Raw genomic sequence first — 21,037 nt, forward strand, 5'->3', positions numbered from 1 at the left:
ATAATTATGATATTTGGGTATGATTAATAATTGTTAAAGTAAGAATTTTAGATATGGTAAATTATTAAATATAATCATGGTAGTGTTTAATCTACATACTTACTAAAGTTTAACGGTATAGTATGATAATTTTATTTGATAAAAATGATAGTACAATATTTACGGCGTAATGTACAATTCCATAAGCTTACGATTACGATTAATATTTGTAGGGAGGTTCCTGTAATTACTAGTTAGATTGTGATTTTTCTTTAGGATTTAATTATTCTTAATTTTAAATTGAGACTCCTGTAATATAGTCAATAAAAATAACACTTAATGTATACGTTATAATTAATCAATTATCAAATCACATAATTATTAATTGGATAATTAATTAATCATAGTAATTCACATCACCCAAAAAAATTACTATTGGAAATAGGAATCTCTGTGAAAGAGTTAATTTCATTTTTTTTTCTCAAATTTATAGTTGATAATTCACTTTTAGTCTTTTTTTTTAAGTATTCTCTTTTGGTCTTATTATTATTGTGGCATGATCCGTTTTAATCCTCCGTCAATAAAGCTGTCTAAATTTTATAAAATACAAGGGCATTTAGGTCTACAATTATTTTTTTAAAAAAAATATAGTAGGTCAATCCACTTTGTATAAAAAAGATCGAAATGTCATTATATTTAATGACATTTCAACGATTTTTTAACAGATGGCCAAAATAATTATGCCACAAAAAAGAAATGTTCTAAAAAAATGATCAAAAGTAAACTCACACCTATAAATCTAGCACAAAATAGAATTAACTCTTTTGTGAAACATGTTTTCAAAAAAAAAACTCTTTTGTGAAACATTGGGAAACAGGAATTCCAAATGTAAGAAAGCGAAGGGACAAGAGTGGAAAGTAGTGCCGGATGGATGGCGTTATAATTATTGTTGTTGACTTGTGATAGTTTTGAACAACAATTTAAAAAAAAAAAAAAACCGTTTTGAACAACATATAGACAGGATTTATTTTTGAATACTACTAACTCTATTACAATGCAGTATTTGCACAAGAGTCAGCATTGCCCCCACTGAGGCTCAAACCCACCACCTCCCGTATAAAGGGAAGGGTTTGATGCCACTGGACTACAAGGTCCTTGGCGATATAGACAGGATTTATAAACTTTCTATTTCCGGCCTGCTAACCAGCGAGAACAGTCTGGCGATGGGGAAGTACAGCGCCATTGTACTAACACCACTCTCCACTCATAGCCATGACATTCCTCAATTCCGTTCCCAAAGAACCATTATTTTTTTCAAACTTTTTGTGGAATTCAAAAGTGGAGTGTTAAATAGAACTTAAAGCAAAAGAAAAAATAAAAACACAAATGAAAAGGAGAAAATGATCATCAATTGACAATTACTCTAAAACGATCAATAGACGAGTGAGAAGCACACACGCATTAGGCACTTGCACTTGTAGAAAATCGTATCATTCTCTCTCCTCCCATCTCTCTCCTCCAATATAGTCATGTTCTCTTTTTTCCAAGTCAACCAAAAACTTCCATAAAAGTGCTCTAAAATTTATCACATGTATATTCCTTTTGTATGATAAGAGATAGTCCTTAAGTCATTTCCCCTATGAAATTTGATCCATATTTATTAAATTTGAGCAAATTCAATCCTCAATTGTCCACAATGTTACACAACTAGTCCTTGACATTTTATAATTGAGGGACTGAATGTGCACCATTATGAACAATTGAGGGATTAAGAGTATAAGTACTATTTCTCTACGGATAACCGACTCAAAAATTGCATGACAACAGAAACCCCAGTAATAATTACAGAACATAAGCATACCAAATATAAATAGATTAGATTAGAAGCTGAGCTCCTAAAGTTTGTAAAGGAATTTAATGGTCACATAGGTGTTTGCAAACTATCAGCAGTTTTTACACTATGATTACTAGACAGGTGAGCATTCTAGTTTGTATAACTACTGTCTACAGAACTGACCCAATTGTGGGAGTAGGGAGTATGCAGCGAGAAAACATAGGAGATGGGCGCAGACAGCTGCATTTGCCTTCTGGGGGGAACAACATCATAAAATTGCCCCAGACTTCCTTCATCAAAAGGGAATGACTCCCGGAGAAAGAAGAAACACTCCCTAGCCAACTTTTCAACCTGAAAGACCATCCATCATACACAGACTGTTAAGGCATGTCTATTCAAGGAAATGAAATGAAAAACAATTTCCCATGTGCAACCCACGTGCATTTCCCAAAAGAATAAAGAAAATTTGTACATTTGCTTCTTGAACCCGAATGCATAAGCATAAATCCAAGTCCTCCCTTACTATGTGCAATCAAGGAGCATTAATGAGATGCATGGGCATGAAAATGTAAAAGTACCTGGAAATAGGAAAAGTGAATATTATTCATGGTTATGATTACTTCCACTCCGTATAAGACATTTTCCAGCATCCGGGTGGCTAAATGCTCGAAAAAAGCTTGTACTACGCTTTTCTGTCCTTCCAAATGTTCAGCATCAAACTTAGGAAACCATAATAAGCACTTGACATCATTCCATGGAATGGCACTCTCTCTACAGGATGGCATAATTGTTTGTTGAGGATGAGGAAGACCCCAGAGAACTCTAACACCAGCTGGCCTATCGTCAAGTGTAGATTCATCTTGAAGAGAAGTGGTGGCGATTATGGAGGATGGATTAAAATGATACGCAATATTTGAAGAAAAATATAAATCAGTGTCATCCAGCACCAAGACACACCCATCTGAAGGCTCAGGAAAAAATCGCAAATAAAATGCAATATTAGAATCTTGATCCTCTGGGAGGAATGGCCCTGATTCATGGGATAAAAAAGATGGAACTGAATCATGTGAAAAGAAACATGAATCTCCGTTTCGGCAACCCTAGCAATTATGTCAATAAAACAAATTAGATACATCAGATATGGGAAGCAATAATGACATCAACAAATATTTAAATCGTAGTACATCGACCCCACTCTGCTGGTATAACCAAAACACAACAGGATGAGTAAAACTTAAAATCTCCCAAAAGCAAAACCAAGGAAAGAGAGAGAATGCAAATGCACACATACACATATAAAAGGGATTCACTATAGTTGTACATGGCATCTGTTTAAACATAGAAATTCAACTTAACAAGCACGCTAGTCAGAATACTGACGCTGTTTTTGTTTGGTTTAATAACTTTGTTAATTGGAATTAGAAGACAGCAAGTAAAACATGTGGGGTGATGTTAGATCTGAAACAAGATATACCTGTAAAGAAAAGAAAAACTTGCACACAGGCTTCTTTGCTTGTAAGGAATGAGAATATAAACACTGGCTGCCCCTATTGCACAGGCCTTTGATAAAAAATTTACAAAATGAAGCCTCCCCAGTGATATGACCATCATAATAATCCTCTGCATGATGATTTCCAGATATATTCTCAGAAGACTGCATTCTCATCTGTTTAACAAGGAAAGAATCAGTATTGTCCACATGTCAACAGGACTCTGATTATGGAAGGAAAAGCAATACCTCTTTGACCACAGCTGCCAAACTTTTAGCCACTTCATTTTCCAAAAAATCATTTTGACCCAAAAAAGGCACAGCAGTGCACTTCCGTATTCCAGGGTCTTGTTCAAGGAGTTTGTTAATAACTAATGCACCAGCAGCATCCTCATACTGATCAGACATTAGATCACATGTATGCTGAAAATTGTTTGCATAATAATAAGATGGCAGGCCATCTGATTTAACCAGAAACTCAGGTCTATACCGATGAAGAGAACCTAGGATTTCATCATCTGCAAGAAAAATGTGTTCCATATAAAGGAAAACCAAATCTACAATAATAATTATAAATTTTAATAAACAGAAAACCTTACATATTTCAGCAACTTGGCGCAGTGCTGACAGAACAAGATTGTGAACTGAGCACCATTCTTCCTCAATTTTGGGAAGTAGAGTTTGTGTTTCGTCTGTTATGTCATGCTTTAAAAGCAGTAGCAACCTTTCAAGACGGTACTTGTCCTTCATTAAAAATACAAATGACCAGTGATTACATTGTGTCCCCAATCCACAAGGGTTTCAACTAGTTAGGGAAAAAATGATATTTTACCTTGAAAACACATTGCCAAAACTGGAAAGCGCATAAGTTTCCCATGCATATCACTTCTTTTCTACCAGTTAACCCAGTGCTCTTAGAATTTCCAGTGAAATAGTTATCAATGAACTCCATAAACTGTAATCCAATAACCTCCATTAACGAGAATAAAATAGTTTGAATAGCAAAACAAAATTTTCCATCTGAAAATTAAAAAATCAATGGCTAGTACCAAAGTATCCTGTCCAAACGGACGAAGAATGGGCAGAGGCTGCATGTCAAGCAATATACCAAGGATAATGCCTTCACGTAGCATTCCAATGGCCCCAAACTTGAGAATTAGTACAGAAGAATCAAATGAAAGAGTAAAACTGGAAAGCAATCTTCCATAAAATGTAGGCTCAGGTCGGCTCCTTGGAGATGGTTTCTGTAATGCGTGGATGTGAACAAGCAAATTCAAAGCATCATCAACAACATCAGGATCCGGAGGGTCCAACGCCTTTCGCAATAAGACTAAAAGGAAATATGAATTATGTTTTGAGGATTGTTGTTGAATACTGAAAACAGATCATCAAATTACGTGCAAGGTGAGAGTGGCACAGAGAAGAAACCAAAAGAACACAATATTAGCTATATACCTTTAGGGTCATTGATGGCCTTAGATTCAGCACAGGAAAGGAGCAGTATTTGCTGCCTTAAAGATAACTTCAATATTGATGGAGGCTCATAATCCTCCAATTGGCTGTAGAATGATCCTGTCACTAATCGATACACAAAACCATCACACGTACGCCCAGTCCTCCCTTGTCGTTGGTTTGCCTAGGCAATGAAACATTTGATATGAGAAACAAAACAAGGAGTATAAAATATGTGTGTGTGTGTGGTTCACTCGTTACCTGAGATTTTGAGACCCAGACAAGCTCTGCACAATCTGTTTTCCTATTGTGGTCCCAGAAAACTTGAAGAGAACGGCACGAATCAATGACATAACCCACCTTGGGTATTGTAACCGAAGATTCTGCAATATTTGTAGCCAATATTACCTGTAACAATGTTGTGGAACAGAAAGAAATCAATTGCATGGAAGGTTGCAAAAAATCAGTTGAAGCCTTGAAGGGGAATTAAATTACGGCATCCAGCTTTAGTACCTCAATATCATAAAAAGTACAGAACTTGATATGATTCATGATTGAACATGAAAGCATGAACTGATAACCAAGGTAAGACAGATTACCTTTCGGTGTGACTGTAAGATTTTCATGGACATGAGAGCTTGTTCAATGTCAACACTACGATGTAAAATGTGAACCTTAAAACAATTACTAAAAGGCTTCAACAAGAACCATTGTTGTTCCAGTGAATAATATGTTGGAAGGAAGACCAAAATTCCCTTTTCAATGTCCCGTTCATTTTTATGAATGTGAATAATCAAATCATGTATGAGCCGATGCACTTCAGGCTTGATTTCAGCTTCTGCTGTACTTGGGCTTGACCCAGAACAATAATCAGAAGATAAATGTTCTGATTCCCTTTTAAGAAGTTTAGCAACCTGTCAAGTGAAGTATTAGCAGAGCAGATGCCAAGTACTCACACCAATAATAAGAGCAGACACCAAGTATTTGTATGTAATTGGATATCCATCATTCATATTGCTAAAGTAAAATTCATAAAGTGGATAGATAAATTTTGCTTAAGATAAGATATTGAAACAGAAGACACCCTTTTGATACTCGGGACTTGTACCAAATAGTAATTCAATTATTCAAAAGATACACACAATACCTGTTCCAGATATAAAACCTTCCGTTGATAGATGACATGTTGATCAGAGCTAGGTATAGCTAGCACCTCTACTCTTTCACCCCTACCAAGATCCCCAAAGTATTCTTTATATCTTGCAATATCAGCAGTAGCAGACATCAACACAACCCTGAAAGTGCAAGCTTATTACAATTATTATTATTACAAGGCATGAAGATAATCATCCATAAGTTCATGATGCATGTATATTCCACACATTTGATTATACTAACTCTTATGAAAATTTGGATGTTATAAGATCAGGTGATAGAAAAAAAAAAAAAAAAAAAAAAGACATTGGAAAAAGAAAAATAAATTAAATTATCAAAGGAGAGTTAACCTCAGATCATTGTTTTTAATCAAAAACTGTTTGATACAAACAAGAACAAGATCCGACTCCACAGATCTTTCATGCACTTCATCAAGAATAATAACTTTGTACTTGAGTGCTTTCAAGCCCTTTTCTCTCATTTCATCCAAAAGAACTCCAGCAGTTTTGAAGACAATCATTGAACTGCAATAAAATATTGACACGATGAGAAGTGTGTGTGCGCGAGCATATATATATATTAAAAAAAGCCGCTGAAAGCAGATAGATCATGCAAGGATAGAGATAAAGAGGTAAGTTTCATTCATTCCCTCTGTACATTAAAAACTGTCATCCTATTGAGATATCCAGCAAAAACTGTCACATTCAATAATTTCAACAAAATTTATAACATGAACTTTTGCCACTATTGGTCCTCGAATATTAAAATCAGCACTTCTAATGCACGACTTTGATATGTTTTTTTTTTCCTTCTCCAGTATTCCAGTAAGCACCAGATGCTATTCATCTTGCTCTCTAGAAAACATGATTTACCCTTAAAAGTGTGATGTCTAGCATGTGACACTTCCCAGAAGGTGGTCACCAGATATTAGGTTGGAAGGACAGAAAGTGGAAAAAAAATTAAGAAATAAAAATAAAAAAAATTTAAGTCATGTATTAAAAGTAAAGAATTTTAATAGTCAAGGATTAAAATTGACAGTGACATAAGAGGAAATTACCAAAATGGTCCCTCGACTATGTCGATTTGACCAAATTGGTCCTTCTCATTTTAACTTGGCTAATAGCGTCCTTCGACTATCCATTTTTTAACCATTTCAGTCCTCCGGTGAGATAGCCGGCATACGTCCGGCGAGAGTAAGGCTAAGATTGTAATTTCATTATATTTCCCCCTTTTCCTTTCAACCCAACGTATTGTTTAGTTAAAATCCCCAAAATGTCGTAAAGATAAACCCTGAAATTCCTCACGTGCGTTCGAAGCTCTGGAAATCAGAAGGGGGAACAACTCTACCTTGGAACCAACATTCGCCATTGGGAAAGTATGTTGCTTCCAAGGTAGAGTTGTTCCCCCTTTTGATTTCCAGAGCTTCGAACGCACGTGAGGAATTTCAGGGTTTAGGTTTACGACATTTTGGGGATTTTGACTAAACAATACGTTGGGTTGAAAGGAAAAGGGGGAAATATAATGAAATTACAATCTTAGCCTTACTCTCGCCGGACGTATGCCGGCTATCTCACCGGAGGACTGAAATGGTTAAAAAATGGATAGTCGAAGGACGCTATTAGCCAAGTTAAAATGAGAAGGACCAATTTGGTCAAATCGACATAGTCGAAGGACCATTTTGGTAATTTCCTCGTGACATAATTAAGAATGACTTTCTAAAGATCTTACTACTAGGATGAAAGTGGCAAAAAATCTTCACAACAGCATTACCCAAAAAAGCCCTTTAATTAAGAATTTGAAATAAGATATTTAATACATTCAATACTCTCATTTATGATGGGAAAAATCAAAATTATTATACCACTTAATGAATTATGTAAATTGCAATAGATATACTCTCATAAATCCATGTATTTTTTCCAAAGGGCAGCTTTTGCTGAACAGCTGAATTATATACATATCTAGTATAATTCACTTCAGAGTGGTAGAGAAGAACTTTAAATGAAGTATCTTGGAAGAGGGAAAGGTAGATCACAGAGAAAATTAAGAAGATTCTTCATTATTCCATAGAATGCATTTCTAAATTCTAACTATGCATCTTGGCATCATTTTTTAAGCCAGAATGCAAACTAACCTTGATAAACCTTCCTTAAAGACAATGATGAATGTAAGCATAAATGCTATAAATTCAGAGCAAATGCTGAAGGATCTTAAGAATCTTAAGAGAAATAAGCAGAAATAAGGTCAATGACAATGACTTTCCATTTGCAGTTCATAGTCTAAGCTAGCATCTTTTTATTCTTCTTCTTCTTCTTTTGGTAACTTAATCTAACATCTATTCTGTGCATTAAGCATGTTAATATTCTATACGAAGTTATGAACAATCCAACAGAAGCAAACTCTAATTTTTAATAAAGAACAATCAAACATGCTCACATCTTTCTTTTTATAACAAATTCATGGTTTATGTGCCAAGACAAGGGTACTTGACCTGCCTTGAAAGAGTAAATTAGTTTCATAATACCAAGTCAAGAAACACACATACAGAGAAGCCAAAGCACTACCCTCTCAGATTTCCATTAAAGTGTCATTATTTTGTCAGGCAAAGGAGAGAAAGTGAAGCAAATTAATTTCAAAAAGAGAATGTGATTCAGCCAGACCATGGATGAGTTACACATCTGTCAATTGATCAACAAGTGTACCTTGCAGAGAAGACCTTTGAGTGTCCTATGTGATACCCGACCTCTCCCCCTACTTCACAATTGCGAGCCCTTGCAACCATTTTAGCAACAGCTACTACTGCAAATCTCCTTGGCTGTGTGCACAGTATGGGTCCCAAATTCTCGTCTAGTAAAAACTGAGGGACTTGGGAGCTCTTCCCTTTATTGTTAAACAAATAGTAAAGACATCATGTCAATTGACTCATAACAATGAATATAATAATGAGAAATCATCTTTTATGCATTCCTACAATATGTTCACAGGATTTGACCCTGGCAGAGAAAATCAGTAAGCAACTACTCATAGGCATCATCATATATAATTATATTCTGTATTTATGGATGCACTATTGGCAGCACAAATTAGCACTGGAAGATTTTTTACATTCTCAAGCAATCAACATTGTCATGTTTGATGATACTGAAATCAAATATGTTGACAGCCAAACCCTGGAGACTAAATATTGCATTCACATACTACCACTGCTACTTTGATCTCTCATTTCCTAAGGCATAATTCTCCCTTCATTTCCTTTCGATTGGAAATAAAAATCAATTCCGTCCAGGTGAACCTGTCAATGACAAGATAACTTCATTGGTGATTACTCTATCCGAAATTTCATCGTTCAGTCATTCCGGACTCTTGTCGGATAGTTCTATGACTACAAATGTGTAATTTGAACAGCGATTAGCATAGAGATGCAAAGAAATGAAAACAAAAAAAAAAAAAAAAAAAAAACTATACGGAGTAAAAAATGAAGATTAAAAAAAAAAACATAAACAAAGGCCCAACGCAAGGAGAAAAATGAGAGGAAAAGAGGGTGCTCCCCTCCCCTAGAATGCTAGACGTTACCGCAGCCAGTATCGCCGACGATGAGAGTGACGCGGTTCTCTAGGATTTTTCCGACGATTTTTCCCCTCATTGCGGTTATCGGTAAAGGAGGGAACGTCGACGATGATGAAGAAGACGAGGAGCCGGACGAAAACGGCTCCGGTAGTGAAGAAGAGTGCGATGAAGTCGGTGATGTCGACATCTTCTCCGGCGAAAGAAATGATCAGATGGAAGGAAGCAAGCAAGCAAGACTGTGGTTTGCAGTGCTCAGCAAGACTTCGCTTTGGCTGTAGCCCAGCAAAGCAGTCTACTCTGGTATTGCAATTGCAATAGGCGCGCGGTTCGGGAGATAAAAAGAGCAGTCGCCAGTGGCCCCCACCTGTCAAAACCTTTTCCTGAACATCCGCTACGCGCTAGATCGTGCACGTGACTGACCAAACTGATTTCATCACCCAAAAACCACTCTTTAAAATTTGGACAAAAAAATAAAATAAAAATTTTAAAGTAATTCATAATACGAAAAAAGTATTGATGGCAAAATATTTAAAAAAATTAATAGAATAAATAATTTAAATAAAAAATATATTATAAATCAAAATAATAATAATTTATGCATATGCTCTATTTGACAGAGCTTATAACTTTTTTTAAATTGTCAATAAAAATATTTATCAATAATATTTTTAATAAATAAAAACGAGAATATAATTAAATAAGTAACTTAAGAAAATTTAATTAGGTCACTGAATATAAAATGAAATCACGCAATGGTCCACATTGAATATAATGAATTGATAACCTTAAATTTTTATAAAATAAATTTAAGACATTCAATTTTTTCCCCAAATTTAGGCCATTATACAAAAATTTTATTTTATATAATGAATTCATAACATTCCTGTATAAAGCTTTATTTGGGAAAAAAAAATATATAATATACTGAATTCATAACCGTAAATTTTCATACAAATTTTATATAATGAATTTAAAACATTCAAATTTTTGCCTAAATTTGGACAATTATAAAGGAATTTTGTAGAATGAATTCATAACATTCCTTTATAAAGCTTTATTTGGAAAAAAATCTAATATAAATATATAATGAATTCATAACCCTGACTTTTTATACAAATCTGAATTTAAAAAATTCAAGTTTTTTTCCAAATTTGGACCATTAGATAGGAATTTTATATAATGGATTCATAGCATTCCTTTATAAAGCTTTATTTGGTAAAAAAAAATCAAAATCTAATATAATGAATTCATAACGTTAAATTTTTATACAAATTTTACATAATGAATTTTTAAAATTCAAAATTTTCCAAATTTGGACCATTATATAGGAATTTTATATTATGAATGAATTCATAGCATTCCTTTATAAAGCTTTATTTGGAAAAAAAAAATCAAATTTCCTAATATAATGAATTCATAACCTTAAATTTGTATGCAAATTTTACATAATGAATTTAAAACACTTTTTTTTTTCAAATTTGGACCTTTATAGGAATTTTTATGCAAATAAACATTCCTCTCTGCCCAAATTTGTTATTGTTACTAACTACTAAACTATTATTTTTTATATAATAAAATTAGGTTTCTTAGTACTTATACTTCAAACTTTCATGGGTCAATGTTACAGAGTAATATTTTAGAAAAAATTGTCAAATTAACACTTTAAATCTAATGAATAGTACAATTAGATCCTCTAAACAAACAACCCAAAAACAAAACAAAAATAGAAACAAAAACAAAAACAAAATTTTAATAAGACCTCTAAGGCTCTAAACCAACAAAATAATAAGTCTTGGTTTTTCAAAAAAAAAAAACAAAATAATAAGTCTTATTATTACATAGACTCTGTTTGGCAGAGCTTATTTAGGAGTTTATATCTTATTTTAAGCTATTAATTATCTATAGGCTCTGTTTGGTAATGTTCTCAAAATAAGCTAGTAGCTTAAAACAAGAGTTTGTTTTGAAATGCTACTTTAGGTAACTTTTCAAAAATAAGTTAGTGGCTTCTTAACTTTTTTTCCATCTGTATCATTATTATTTTAAATAAATGACATCATTTACCCTACCCAATTAAAACTCTTTTGGCCTTTTCAATTCGATCAATATGTTTCGTTGTAATTTCAATTTGACATTTGTGTTTGAACAATAATTTTTGTATGAACTAATTGTATGAATTATAAACATTTTGTTTTACTTTATATATTTTCAAATATATGTTCTTTATATTTTTATTAAAATATATTAATTTCATTATTTTATATTTTAATATGTAAACAAACTTATTTAAATTTAAAACTATTTAAATTTTATGAAGATGCCATTTTTAGTCTTTTTACATTTATCAACTTATCAAAAAACTAATTTTACCAAATACTTTGAGGCATAACAGCTAGTTTAACAGCTCTTCAGATTTCAGTTTCGAGCTTGTAGCTTTTCAGCTAGGTTTGCCAAACATACCATATTCAACAGGCAACCACTAATTTGACACTAACTAGGTTAATACAAGGCACTTGATGTTTATGTATGTATATAATATAAACTAAGTATATAAAAAATTATTTAATTTTTCATTTTTAAAGTTTACACATTGTTAAAGCATGAAAGTTTACACTAGCATGAAATTAGGGTGTGCTTGGTTTGCACATAAAAATCAGAATCGGAGCCCAGTTAAAGCATGAAAGTTTACACATTGTTTATTTTTCATATACCAATTCCTATATGTAAACCAAACACTCTCTTAATATATTAAAAATGAATATTTATCTATAATTCACTTTGCAACTTTTAAGTTAAAGTCTTTAACCAGGTTGTTATGCCGTGGACCCAGGTTCACCTTGCAAGGTGGACATGGGTCTACATTCACATACATTATACTCTACATTCACATACACTATACTCTACATTCACACTTTGTAAACTTCACATTCACACATTACAGGATTATGTGTTTAGTAACTATATTACCACTGTTATGTATTTACATATATCATTCAAAACTCTATATTCACATGTCCTATACTCCACATTCACAACTTGAGAACTCCACATTCACACATTACATGTCTACAAGTTGTTAGAACTTCTTAACTCTATTACAGATTCACACATGCATAACTCTACATTCACGATTTCTATACTCCATATTCACAATTTGAAACATCCACATTCACATATTTCTGGACAACTCTACATTCACACAATCATAAATCTACATTCACAATTTCTATACTCTACATTTACACTTTGAAACCTCTACATTCACACATGTTTGGACAACTCTATATTCAACTATATGTTACTAATTAAAAAAAAAAAAAAGACAAAAATGACGTAATTTTAGACTAAGGTGGACATGGGTCCACAACGTAATTTGCCCCAGTATACTGAGCCCATACCGAATGATCTTTGGGTTTTCAATCTACTACGAAATTCTAGATTTGGAGCCCATTCCATCGGTTCCATAAAACTCGTATCCACTAGACATCGGCAACCGTTGAACCGGTCGCAGTTTTTATCACCAGCGAACAACGAAGAGTTGAGGTGACGGAGGATGGCGTCGGGATGGGGGATAACGGGAAACAAAGGCCGCTGCTATGATTTCTGGATGGACTTTAGTGAGTGCATGTCTCGCTGCCGAGAGCCCAAGGACTGCGCTCTTCTCAGAGAAGATTACCTGGAGTGCCTCCACCACTCCAAAGAGGTCCATCCTAAACTTCTCTATGCCTCATCGTTCAATTTCCTATATAATTTTGTATTTTACGGATTATTTTTCGGTTAGGTAACTCGAATTACACTTCTTTGATTTCTAGTTTTCCCTGTCCAGGTGATCTAGGGGTTTGAAATGAAATTAAATGCATTTTTCTTTTTAATATTTTAGAGCTTTGGATTTAGGGATCGGTATTCGGAGTTTTGATACTCAATGTTATGGTTCTTTAGATTCGCGAATTTGTTGTCCGGTTTCTTCCATAGTTGATATTGTTATCAGATAAATTAATGCAGGCGGTTTGTTTTCTGCAAATTAGGAATTTTTTTTATTTTTTTTTCCTGAGCTTTCGTATAGGGGGGTAGTTATACCTCATTGCTAGTAAGTTAAGAGTCTTTAAACTCTTGTTGAAGGTTCTATTTCAAATGTGAAGGCCCATCCCTCTACATAAGAACATCATAGATTTGAGGGCGGATTGATGATTATATATCAAGGCTTAAGTGTAAGGGATTAGTAGTCTCCCTTGAGTAAATTCAACATTGCATATTCTATTGGACTGTCTAAATGTGTTGGCGCGGCATTACAAACAACCAAATGCTGGAAGTGAGTAAATATGTCATAAATGTTATGTCATGTCTTTGGTTCCTCTTTATTTGCTTATCTAAAAGATTTGTTCCATGAGACATATTGCACAACTCATCACAAATTTGTGCTAATAAAGAGTCTGGGAAGAAAAGTAGTTCTATCAGGTGAAAGGATGCCTTTGCACCTTGGAGCAATGAGAACGATGGAGATGTCCTAGGGTTTTTGAATTTTTGTGTCAACTGAATGCATCAATAATTCTCAATCTTGAAGCGAGAAATTTCAATGAGGGGAATTCAAGGTGGGTGAGAAAGAAAGATGTTCATAAATATATGATCTACAAGAACACCCTCCGGAAAGACCTTTATAAGATGTATAAGATTGTGAAATATCTAAGTGAAATAATTATAGAGTGTGTCTAATAATTATGAAGAACAAGAAAACAAGAAGCCTGGCTAAAAGTGTCAACTGAATGCATCAATAATTATGAAGAGCTTGAGATGGCATCCCTTTCTAATAATCTAATATAAGCCCTGAATTCCACTATATGGAAAGATGGAATTGGTACTATCCTTCAATGAATCTTCTCCTTGTTGGGCTGCCTCATCTATTTCCCCCTAAAAGTGACATGTGTTCATCCTACTGAGAGGTAGCAAGCATGCAAGATTTTTCCATTTACCTTTAGCAAGGGAAACCAAATTTATCCTGGCCAAGGGTCAACATTGGTGGGCAGTAGTAAATCTTTAGCTAATGAAATTGAGCTTTAGAGTTGGATGTTGAAATGTGACTGCCATATTGTGGCAAAGAGTAGTCTTGATTGTTGGTCTTCCCTCCATCTATGGGCCTTTTCAGTGTTCAAATTGATTGGAGAGCAATGTCGTGGCCTAATAGAAGCTGACTTTAGGGATAATCAAATCTTTTCTGATGGTGATGCTGGTGGACAAATTAGGTATTATTGTCCATGTTTTATCTATGTTCAAGAGAACAGGTTTACTTCAAAATTCAACTGATTAAAGGAAAACAATCTGTAGTTTTGCTCAATCCTAGGATTTTATCGATTAAGGATTGCTGGCCTATTAGCTTGATATGAAGTGTTTACAAACTCATTTCCGAGCTTCTAGCATTGTGACTGAAGGTTTGCATTCTCTCTAGCCTTGGAGCAGCAAAATGCTTTTATTCATTAAAGGAATAAAGGCAGATTGTTAAGACCTCCTACTTGCCAAAAAGAGAAATCCCAGGGGTGATTTGCAAATTACTCATTTAAAAAGCCTTTGACCATGTTAATGGAATTTCTGTTTGCACTGATGTAGAGGATGAAGTTTGGAAGGAAGTGGAGGAATTGGCTTCAGACATGTATTTCTACTGTGAAATTCTCAATCCTCATAAATGAAAGAACCTCAGGCCTTTTTTTAGCACTACATGAGGGCTAAGACAAGCCCTGTTATATGGAAGGCCTCAATAAACTGATTGCTTGATCTCAGTCAGGAGGTTTTCTCTACGGTTTTTAGATTTCCTTCCCCCACTTGCAACCTGTATTGGCTAGTCACTGTTTGTGGATGACTCAATCCTGTTTTGTGATCCAAATATTTCCAACATTTGGCACTTGAAAGTTGAAACTGTTGCATTTGCTCTTCCATCTGATTTTGAAACTAAAATAAACCTCCAGAAAAGTGTACTCATCCTGATTGGAGGTATACCGAACCTTCAGATTCTTGCAGATACACTTGGATGCAAAATTGGGTCCTTAACATCTACTTATTTGGATTTGCATTTGGAACCTGCTTTAAATATGTTATGAGTTGGTACCCAGTCATGGAAAACGCTATCTACCTGGAAAAAGGTAATATCTTTCGAAATGTGGAAGTTTGACACCAACCAATGCATTTCTTGGAGGCATATAAACCTATCTTATGTCCCATTTTGAAATTCTGGTGTCTGTTGCAAAAGACTGGAGAAATTCCAGAGCCATTGCCTGTGGGGTTGGGAGAAAGAAAATTTCCCTTGCCATCAGGAACTTCAACCCCCCACCCACTCACTCATGGTGGTCTAGATATAAAAAAAAAAATCTGTAGCTCTTCCATAAAGCTCTTCTAGATAAATGGTTGTGGGGATTCTCAAGAGAAGGGAAGCATTGGCAGGGAGTTATAGTAGCTAGATATGGAAAATTCGATGGTGGACGGTTATATAAGAACCACTTTGGTGACCTAGCATTATGAAGACAAAACTACTTTACCGAGAACATTTGTTTTGATAATGATCCGGTATTGCCAAGTCCAGGCACAAATAGCAGGTACTTTGTTTCTTTGGCACAAGGCAGCAAACGGGATATGATCAAATCCCCCCCTTCGTATGATATATCTCCTGTAACAGTTGCCTCTCTTGTAGCTTTCAGAACAAATAGAAAATATGAGATCTCTTCCCATGGAAAAAATTTCATATTATCTTGATTCTCAAGTCGTGTAAAAAAGACTGGGAAGATCTTTCTAGTTTCTACTGGATTTCATCCAAATCATTGTCTTCCACTCCCGCATCCACTGTCATGCTGAAATTCAGAAAATCATTAATTTCATGGTCATCAAGGTGCCTTATAAGTCTAATCCTCCAAAGAACTTTCCTGTTGGACAAGAGGTACAAGGACACTACTGTTGCAGCTTGGTATTGAAAGATCAGTAAAGTACACTTAAAAGGAAGGCCACTACACCAAGAATCATCCCAACAATTTAAGGTTAATTGCACTTTTAGTCCCTAAGATAAGCAAGAACAGAAATTAGTTCCTTAGTAACATAGTTGAGCCAATATCACCCCTAATTGTGCAGTTATGCACCAAGGTGGTGATTTGAGGACCTGATGTAAAGGATTTCGTTAAATTGTCACAAGTGTGTTTGATGATTAGTTTAAGATCAAGTAGGACTCCATACAACAATAGTACAAAAACTCCAAAAGCTATACTAACCAAAGATAGGACAGTGTTAGGGATTTGCCCTTTTGACCAAAAGGGTGTGCACAAAAATCGGCTTTCTCTTCAGTTTGATATAATTCTCCGATTAAAACAAATGTTTAGAAAATAAATATTTTGTGCTTTTCCTGCTTAATGTCTTCCTATTTTTGGTACTTATCAGGGGAAGAAAATCATAATACTTTTGTGAATTTGGATTAGTTTATCTGGGGATGGGATTTGGGGTGGGTGCATTGTTTTCACATCTGCCTATGTGCAATTTAACATGCATACCCATTATTCAGTATTAAATTTATAAATTTATTGATACATCTTTAAGCCCACATCTGAAAAAAAAAACCTTTGCTTTTATTGAATTATTTCATTTCACTAACAAGGGTTGTTCTCTTCAATGCAGTACCAGCGCAGGAATCGGATCTACAAGGAAGAGCAGCGTCAACTAAGAGCGGCTACGCATAAGGAAAAGGAAGGTGGACATGGTGATGGGGGAACGCATCACTGAGTTAATTTTTCATTTTTGGCAGTTTTTATGACCATAAGCATTTCGAGTTCTATGAAAATAAAGAATTAACCATCTGTATTTCTGTGTGAACGGGAATTGTGGAAGCCTGCCTTCCCTGCCCTTCTTGTATTCATTGGTAACAAGGAATGATGACATCCATTTTAAGCCTCCCAGTCTGCGGCATACTGTGTGGCAGTGATCTTCTGTTTTTACCTTCTCTTCTAAATCAATGATCATCATGTTTTTCAGCAATCTTCTTAATAAGTGAATCTTCTTGTGTGGCAGTGATTCTTCCTACTTGAAAGTCCCAAACTCCCAATTCCCAAGTATGGCATCCTAAGGGTGCACTTCACTCCCTTGTTACAAATCTAATTTCACATTTTTGAGAACTTAATAATGTTTAAAATTTTGGTGAATGAGGCATTTTAAAATATAGACAAAATTATGTTTCAAAATTTGACATTCTCGAAAATTAAATTAGGATATATAACATTCTTTTAAGTAATATATAAATTTTTAACATAATTTAAATAAAATATGCTTTAAAGGGTTAAATGGTATTAAAATTTTTTTTTCTAGAAGTGTTGAGGTGTTCAATCCGGTTAGACGTTATCATGACAATGTTTAATATATATCGAAAAGAGACAAGTGAATATTGGGTTGCTGCTTATAGGGTGGTTGGGATAGAAAGTGTTGGGGAATTGAATGGTATTACAAATCCGGCAAGTCTGCAAGATGTCACAAAAAATTGGTCCCAAAAGATGGTTTGATGTACGTACTGATCTAAGTGTGGTCGGTGTGGAAGATATTGGCAAGAAGGCTCATCACTTAGATACAGGATTTCATGTTATTTACTTTTTTTTTTTAAATATGTGCTGTTTAGTTATTTTATAATTTATTTATAATATAGATTTTATATTTTGAATTAAGAGGATTTTGAAATTCCAAGAGAGCTAGCATCACTGTGCAATGTAATATGTGTGTTGTGTTCAATCTCAACAAGGCAAGAGCAATTGGACAACTACAACTCTGCTTTCATGCCTGAAGTGATATCCACAAACACCTATGCTTGATGATAAGTGATAGACCTTAATGTGAAGTGTTGAGTATATCTCGTATAAGAAATACCAAGTATATAGGAGTGGAGTAGATTAACTCAGGCTCATAGAATAAGGATATTTTTATATTTTTACATGTTTAGGGATGCATATAAATATTATGCTTGTAACTGAATGTTTTATTATCATCATCACAATTAATAAAGAATAGCTCTACTGTCTAGACACATTGTCGAACCATGTAAATCTTGCATTCTTTACTTTCTGTCATTCTTATATTTCTTGTTCTTGTTAATCTCAACTGTTAGAAATAATCTATGGCTCAAATTTCTTTGAGACTATGTCACCATCCACCTAGCGACGTAGCATGCTTGCCTCATTCTTACATGATCTCCGAACATTGAGGATCTCCTTGCAATTGCCGCAAGATTCACATGCTTTAGTGTATAAATAGTTGTCACTCTTTTGTTTGTAATTGCATCTCAATTTTATCAATTCATCAATTGAATTCCTTTCTCCCTTTTGTCTCTTTCTCACGTAGGTAACATATATATTATATATGTTATATATATTATATTCTTACTCTTGCATTTCAATTGAGAGTTCAATATATATTTATTCCATATTCTCATTTATCGTGTTATTATATTATTCCCTATTATTCAACTTCTATAATTCTCAATTTTCGATTATTCGCTTCCGCATTATTCCGCTATATTCCTAACAAGTGGTATCAGAGCGAGGTTTTATTGAGAATTGTTTTCAAAGATGTTGACTGTTACCAAGTTCGATATCGAGAAGTTCGACGGGAAAATTAGCTTTTCTATCTGGAAGGTTCAGATGGAAGCCGTTCTAACCCAGAACGGTTTGAAAAAGGCGCTAGCTGGGAAGAAGAAGAAACCAGCTACAATGACAGATGAAGATTGGGAAGATTTGGATGACAAGGCACGTTCAACCATTCAGTTGTGCCTGTCTAAATCGGTTCTACGTGAGGTGATAGGTGAGACGACTACGTCAGGTTTATGGTCCGAGCTGGATTCGCGCTACATGGACAAATCTCTGGCGAACAAGCTGCGCCTGAAGGAGCGGCTGTACACAATCCGTATGACGGAAGGTACTTCAATTCAGTCTCATTTGGATGAATTCAATTCTATTTTATTGGACTTGGAAAATATTGATGTCGTAATTGATGATGAGGATCGTGCTATTTTATTGCTTGTTTCTCTCCCTACATCATACAAGCATTTCAAAGAAATTATGCTGTATGGTAATTCTCTTGGAGCCCTAACTTTCGACAGTGTTAAGTCGAACCTATTGTCCAAAGAAAAATTTGACTTAGAAACTAAGTCTGAGGACAAAGGTGAAGGCTTGACTGTTAGGGGTCGTTCAGTTGAAACGGAGAGTAGCAATAAAAAATCTAGATCCAAGTCCAAAGGACGTAAATCCAACAAATCCTGTAAGTACTGCAAGAAGCATGGTCATGATGTGACTGAATGCTTCAAGTTGAAGAACAAGCAAGAGAGAGAAAAGAAGTCCGCTGAAGCTAGTGTTGTTGAGAGTGATTCAGAAGGCGATGTTATGTTATCTGTTAGCTCCGGTGACAAACGGAGCGACACTGAGTGGATTCTGGACTCTGGTTGTACATTCCACATGTGTCCACACAAAGACTGGTTCATCTCTCTGGAACCAGTTGATGGTGGAGTTGTCTTGATGGGTAATGATGCCCAATGCAAGGTTAGTGGAATTGGAAGTGTTCATATCAAAACTCATGATAACGTTATCAGGACTCTTACCAATGTTCGGTATATTCCTGATTTGAAACGCAATCTGATTTCATTAGGCACCTTGGAATCTCTGGGGTGCAAGTACACAGCTGAAGGTGGAATTCTGAAAGTTATTAAAGGCTCTCTTGTTCTTATGAAAGCTTCTCGTTCTGGAAGCTTGTACGTGTTGCATGGCAGTACAGTGACAGGTTCAGTTGCGGTATCCTCATCGGTGTCTGATGCTGATCTCACTCAACTATGGCATATGCGTCTGGGGCATATGAGTGAGAAAGGCATGCATATCCTGAGCAAGAAAGGCCTCCTCGGTTCAGGTACGGGTAAAATACAATTTTGTGAGCATTGTGTTTTTGGGAAACAAAAGAGGGTACAATTTTGTGAGCATTGTGTTTTTGGGAAACAAAAGAGGGTTAGTTTCTCTACTGCTACACTTTTTGGGAAACAAAAGAGGGTTAGTTTCTCTACTGCTACACATTTTGGGAAACAAAAGAGGGTTAGTTTCTCTACTGCTACACACCGTACCAAAGATGTATTGGAATATATACATTCCGATTTATGGGGACCGACTAAATTTCAGTCTATGGGAGGCTGTAGATATTTTATGTCTATTATTGATGACTTTTCTCGTAAAGTCTGGGTCTATTTCCTGAAACATAAAAATCAGGCATTTTCTATTTTCAAAAAGTGGAAAATTCTCGTTGAGACTCAGACAGGGAAAAAAGTCAAGAAGCTCAGGACAGACAATGGCTTGGAGTTCTGTGAGACAGATTTCACTGAGTTCTGTGCAGCACAAGGAATTGCCAGGCACAAGACCTTGCCTGGAAAACCCCAGCAGAATGGTGTTGCCGAACGTATGAACAGGACTCTGTTAGAGAGAGCTCGTTGTATGCTCTCTAATGCTGGGTTATGGAAACGACGTGATTTTTGGGCCGAGGCCGTTTCTACTGCATCCTATTTGGTAAATAGGTCTCCACATTCA

At 35.0% G+C, this 21,037-nt stretch overlaps 2 protein-coding genes across 2 annotated transcripts; one reads left to right on the forward strand and one right to left on the reverse strand.

Annotated features, from left to right (window-relative positions):
- Positions 1–1,831: 1,831 nt before the first annotated feature.
- On the reverse strand, positions 1,832–9,761 carry LOC116024728 (DExH-box ATP-dependent RNA helicase DExH8). Its single transcript, XM_031265704.1, has 14 exons — positions 9,483–9,761; positions 8,612–8,789; positions 6,260–6,433; positions 5,902–6,049; positions 5,354–5,668; positions 5,016–5,162; positions 4,758–4,938; positions 4,352–4,632; positions 4,135–4,257; positions 3,902–4,046; positions 3,552–3,820; positions 3,288–3,479; positions 2,392–2,913; positions 1,832–2,164 (listed from the first exon to the last, which is right to left on the reverse strand). Exons 1-14 carry the CDS (start codon positions 9,661–9,663, stop codon positions 1,964–1,966), a joined length of 3,057 nt encoding a protein of 1,018 aa, XP_031121564.1. The 5' UTR covers positions 9,664–9,761; the 3' UTR covers positions 1,832–1,963.
- Positions 9,762–12,934: 3,173 nt separating this feature from the next.
- Positions 12,935–17,476, forward strand: LOC116024827 (NADH dehydrogenase [ubiquinone] iron-sulfur protein 5-B-like). Its single transcript, XM_031265831.1, has 2 exons — positions 12,935–13,176; positions 17,115–17,476. The coding sequence occupies exons 1-2, from the start codon at positions 13,027–13,029 to the stop codon at positions 17,217–17,219; spliced, it is 255 nt and encodes an 84-aa protein (XP_031121691.1). The 5' UTR covers positions 12,935–13,026; the 3' UTR covers positions 17,220–17,476.
- Positions 17,477–21,037: the final 3,561 nt, after the last annotated feature.

Source organism: Ipomoea triloba, chromosome 7 (genome assembly GCF_003576645.1).
Source record: "Ipomoea triloba cultivar NCNSP0323 chromosome 7, ASM357664v1".
Classification (NCBI taxonomy): Eukaryota; Viridiplantae; Streptophyta; class Magnoliopsida; order Solanales; family Convolvulaceae; genus Ipomoea; species Ipomoea triloba.

Excerpts from the sequence above, each read along its gene's own strand:
- LOC116024728 (XM_031265704.1), bottom strand. The coding sequence starts at position 9,663 with ATGTCGACATCACCGACTTCATCGCACTCTTCTTCACTACCGGAGCCG. Across the intron at positions 6,434-8,611 it reads TCAAAGGTCTTCTCTGCAAG|TTCAATGATTGTCTTCAAAA; the intron begins GTACACTTGTTG and ends ATTTTATTGCAG. Across the intron at positions 4,258-4,351 it reads CGTTTGGACAGGATACTTTG|TTTATGGAGTTCATTGATAA; the intron begins GTACTAGCCATT and ends ATTGGATTACAG.
- LOC116024827 (XM_031265831.1), top strand. The coding sequence starts at position 13,027 with ATGGCGTCGGGATGGGGGATAACGGGAAACAAAGGCCGCTGCTATGAT. Across the intron at positions 13,177-17,114 it reads GCCTCCACCACTCCAAAGAG|TACCAGCGCAGGAATCGGAT; the intron begins GTCCATCCTAAA and ends TCTTCAATGCAG.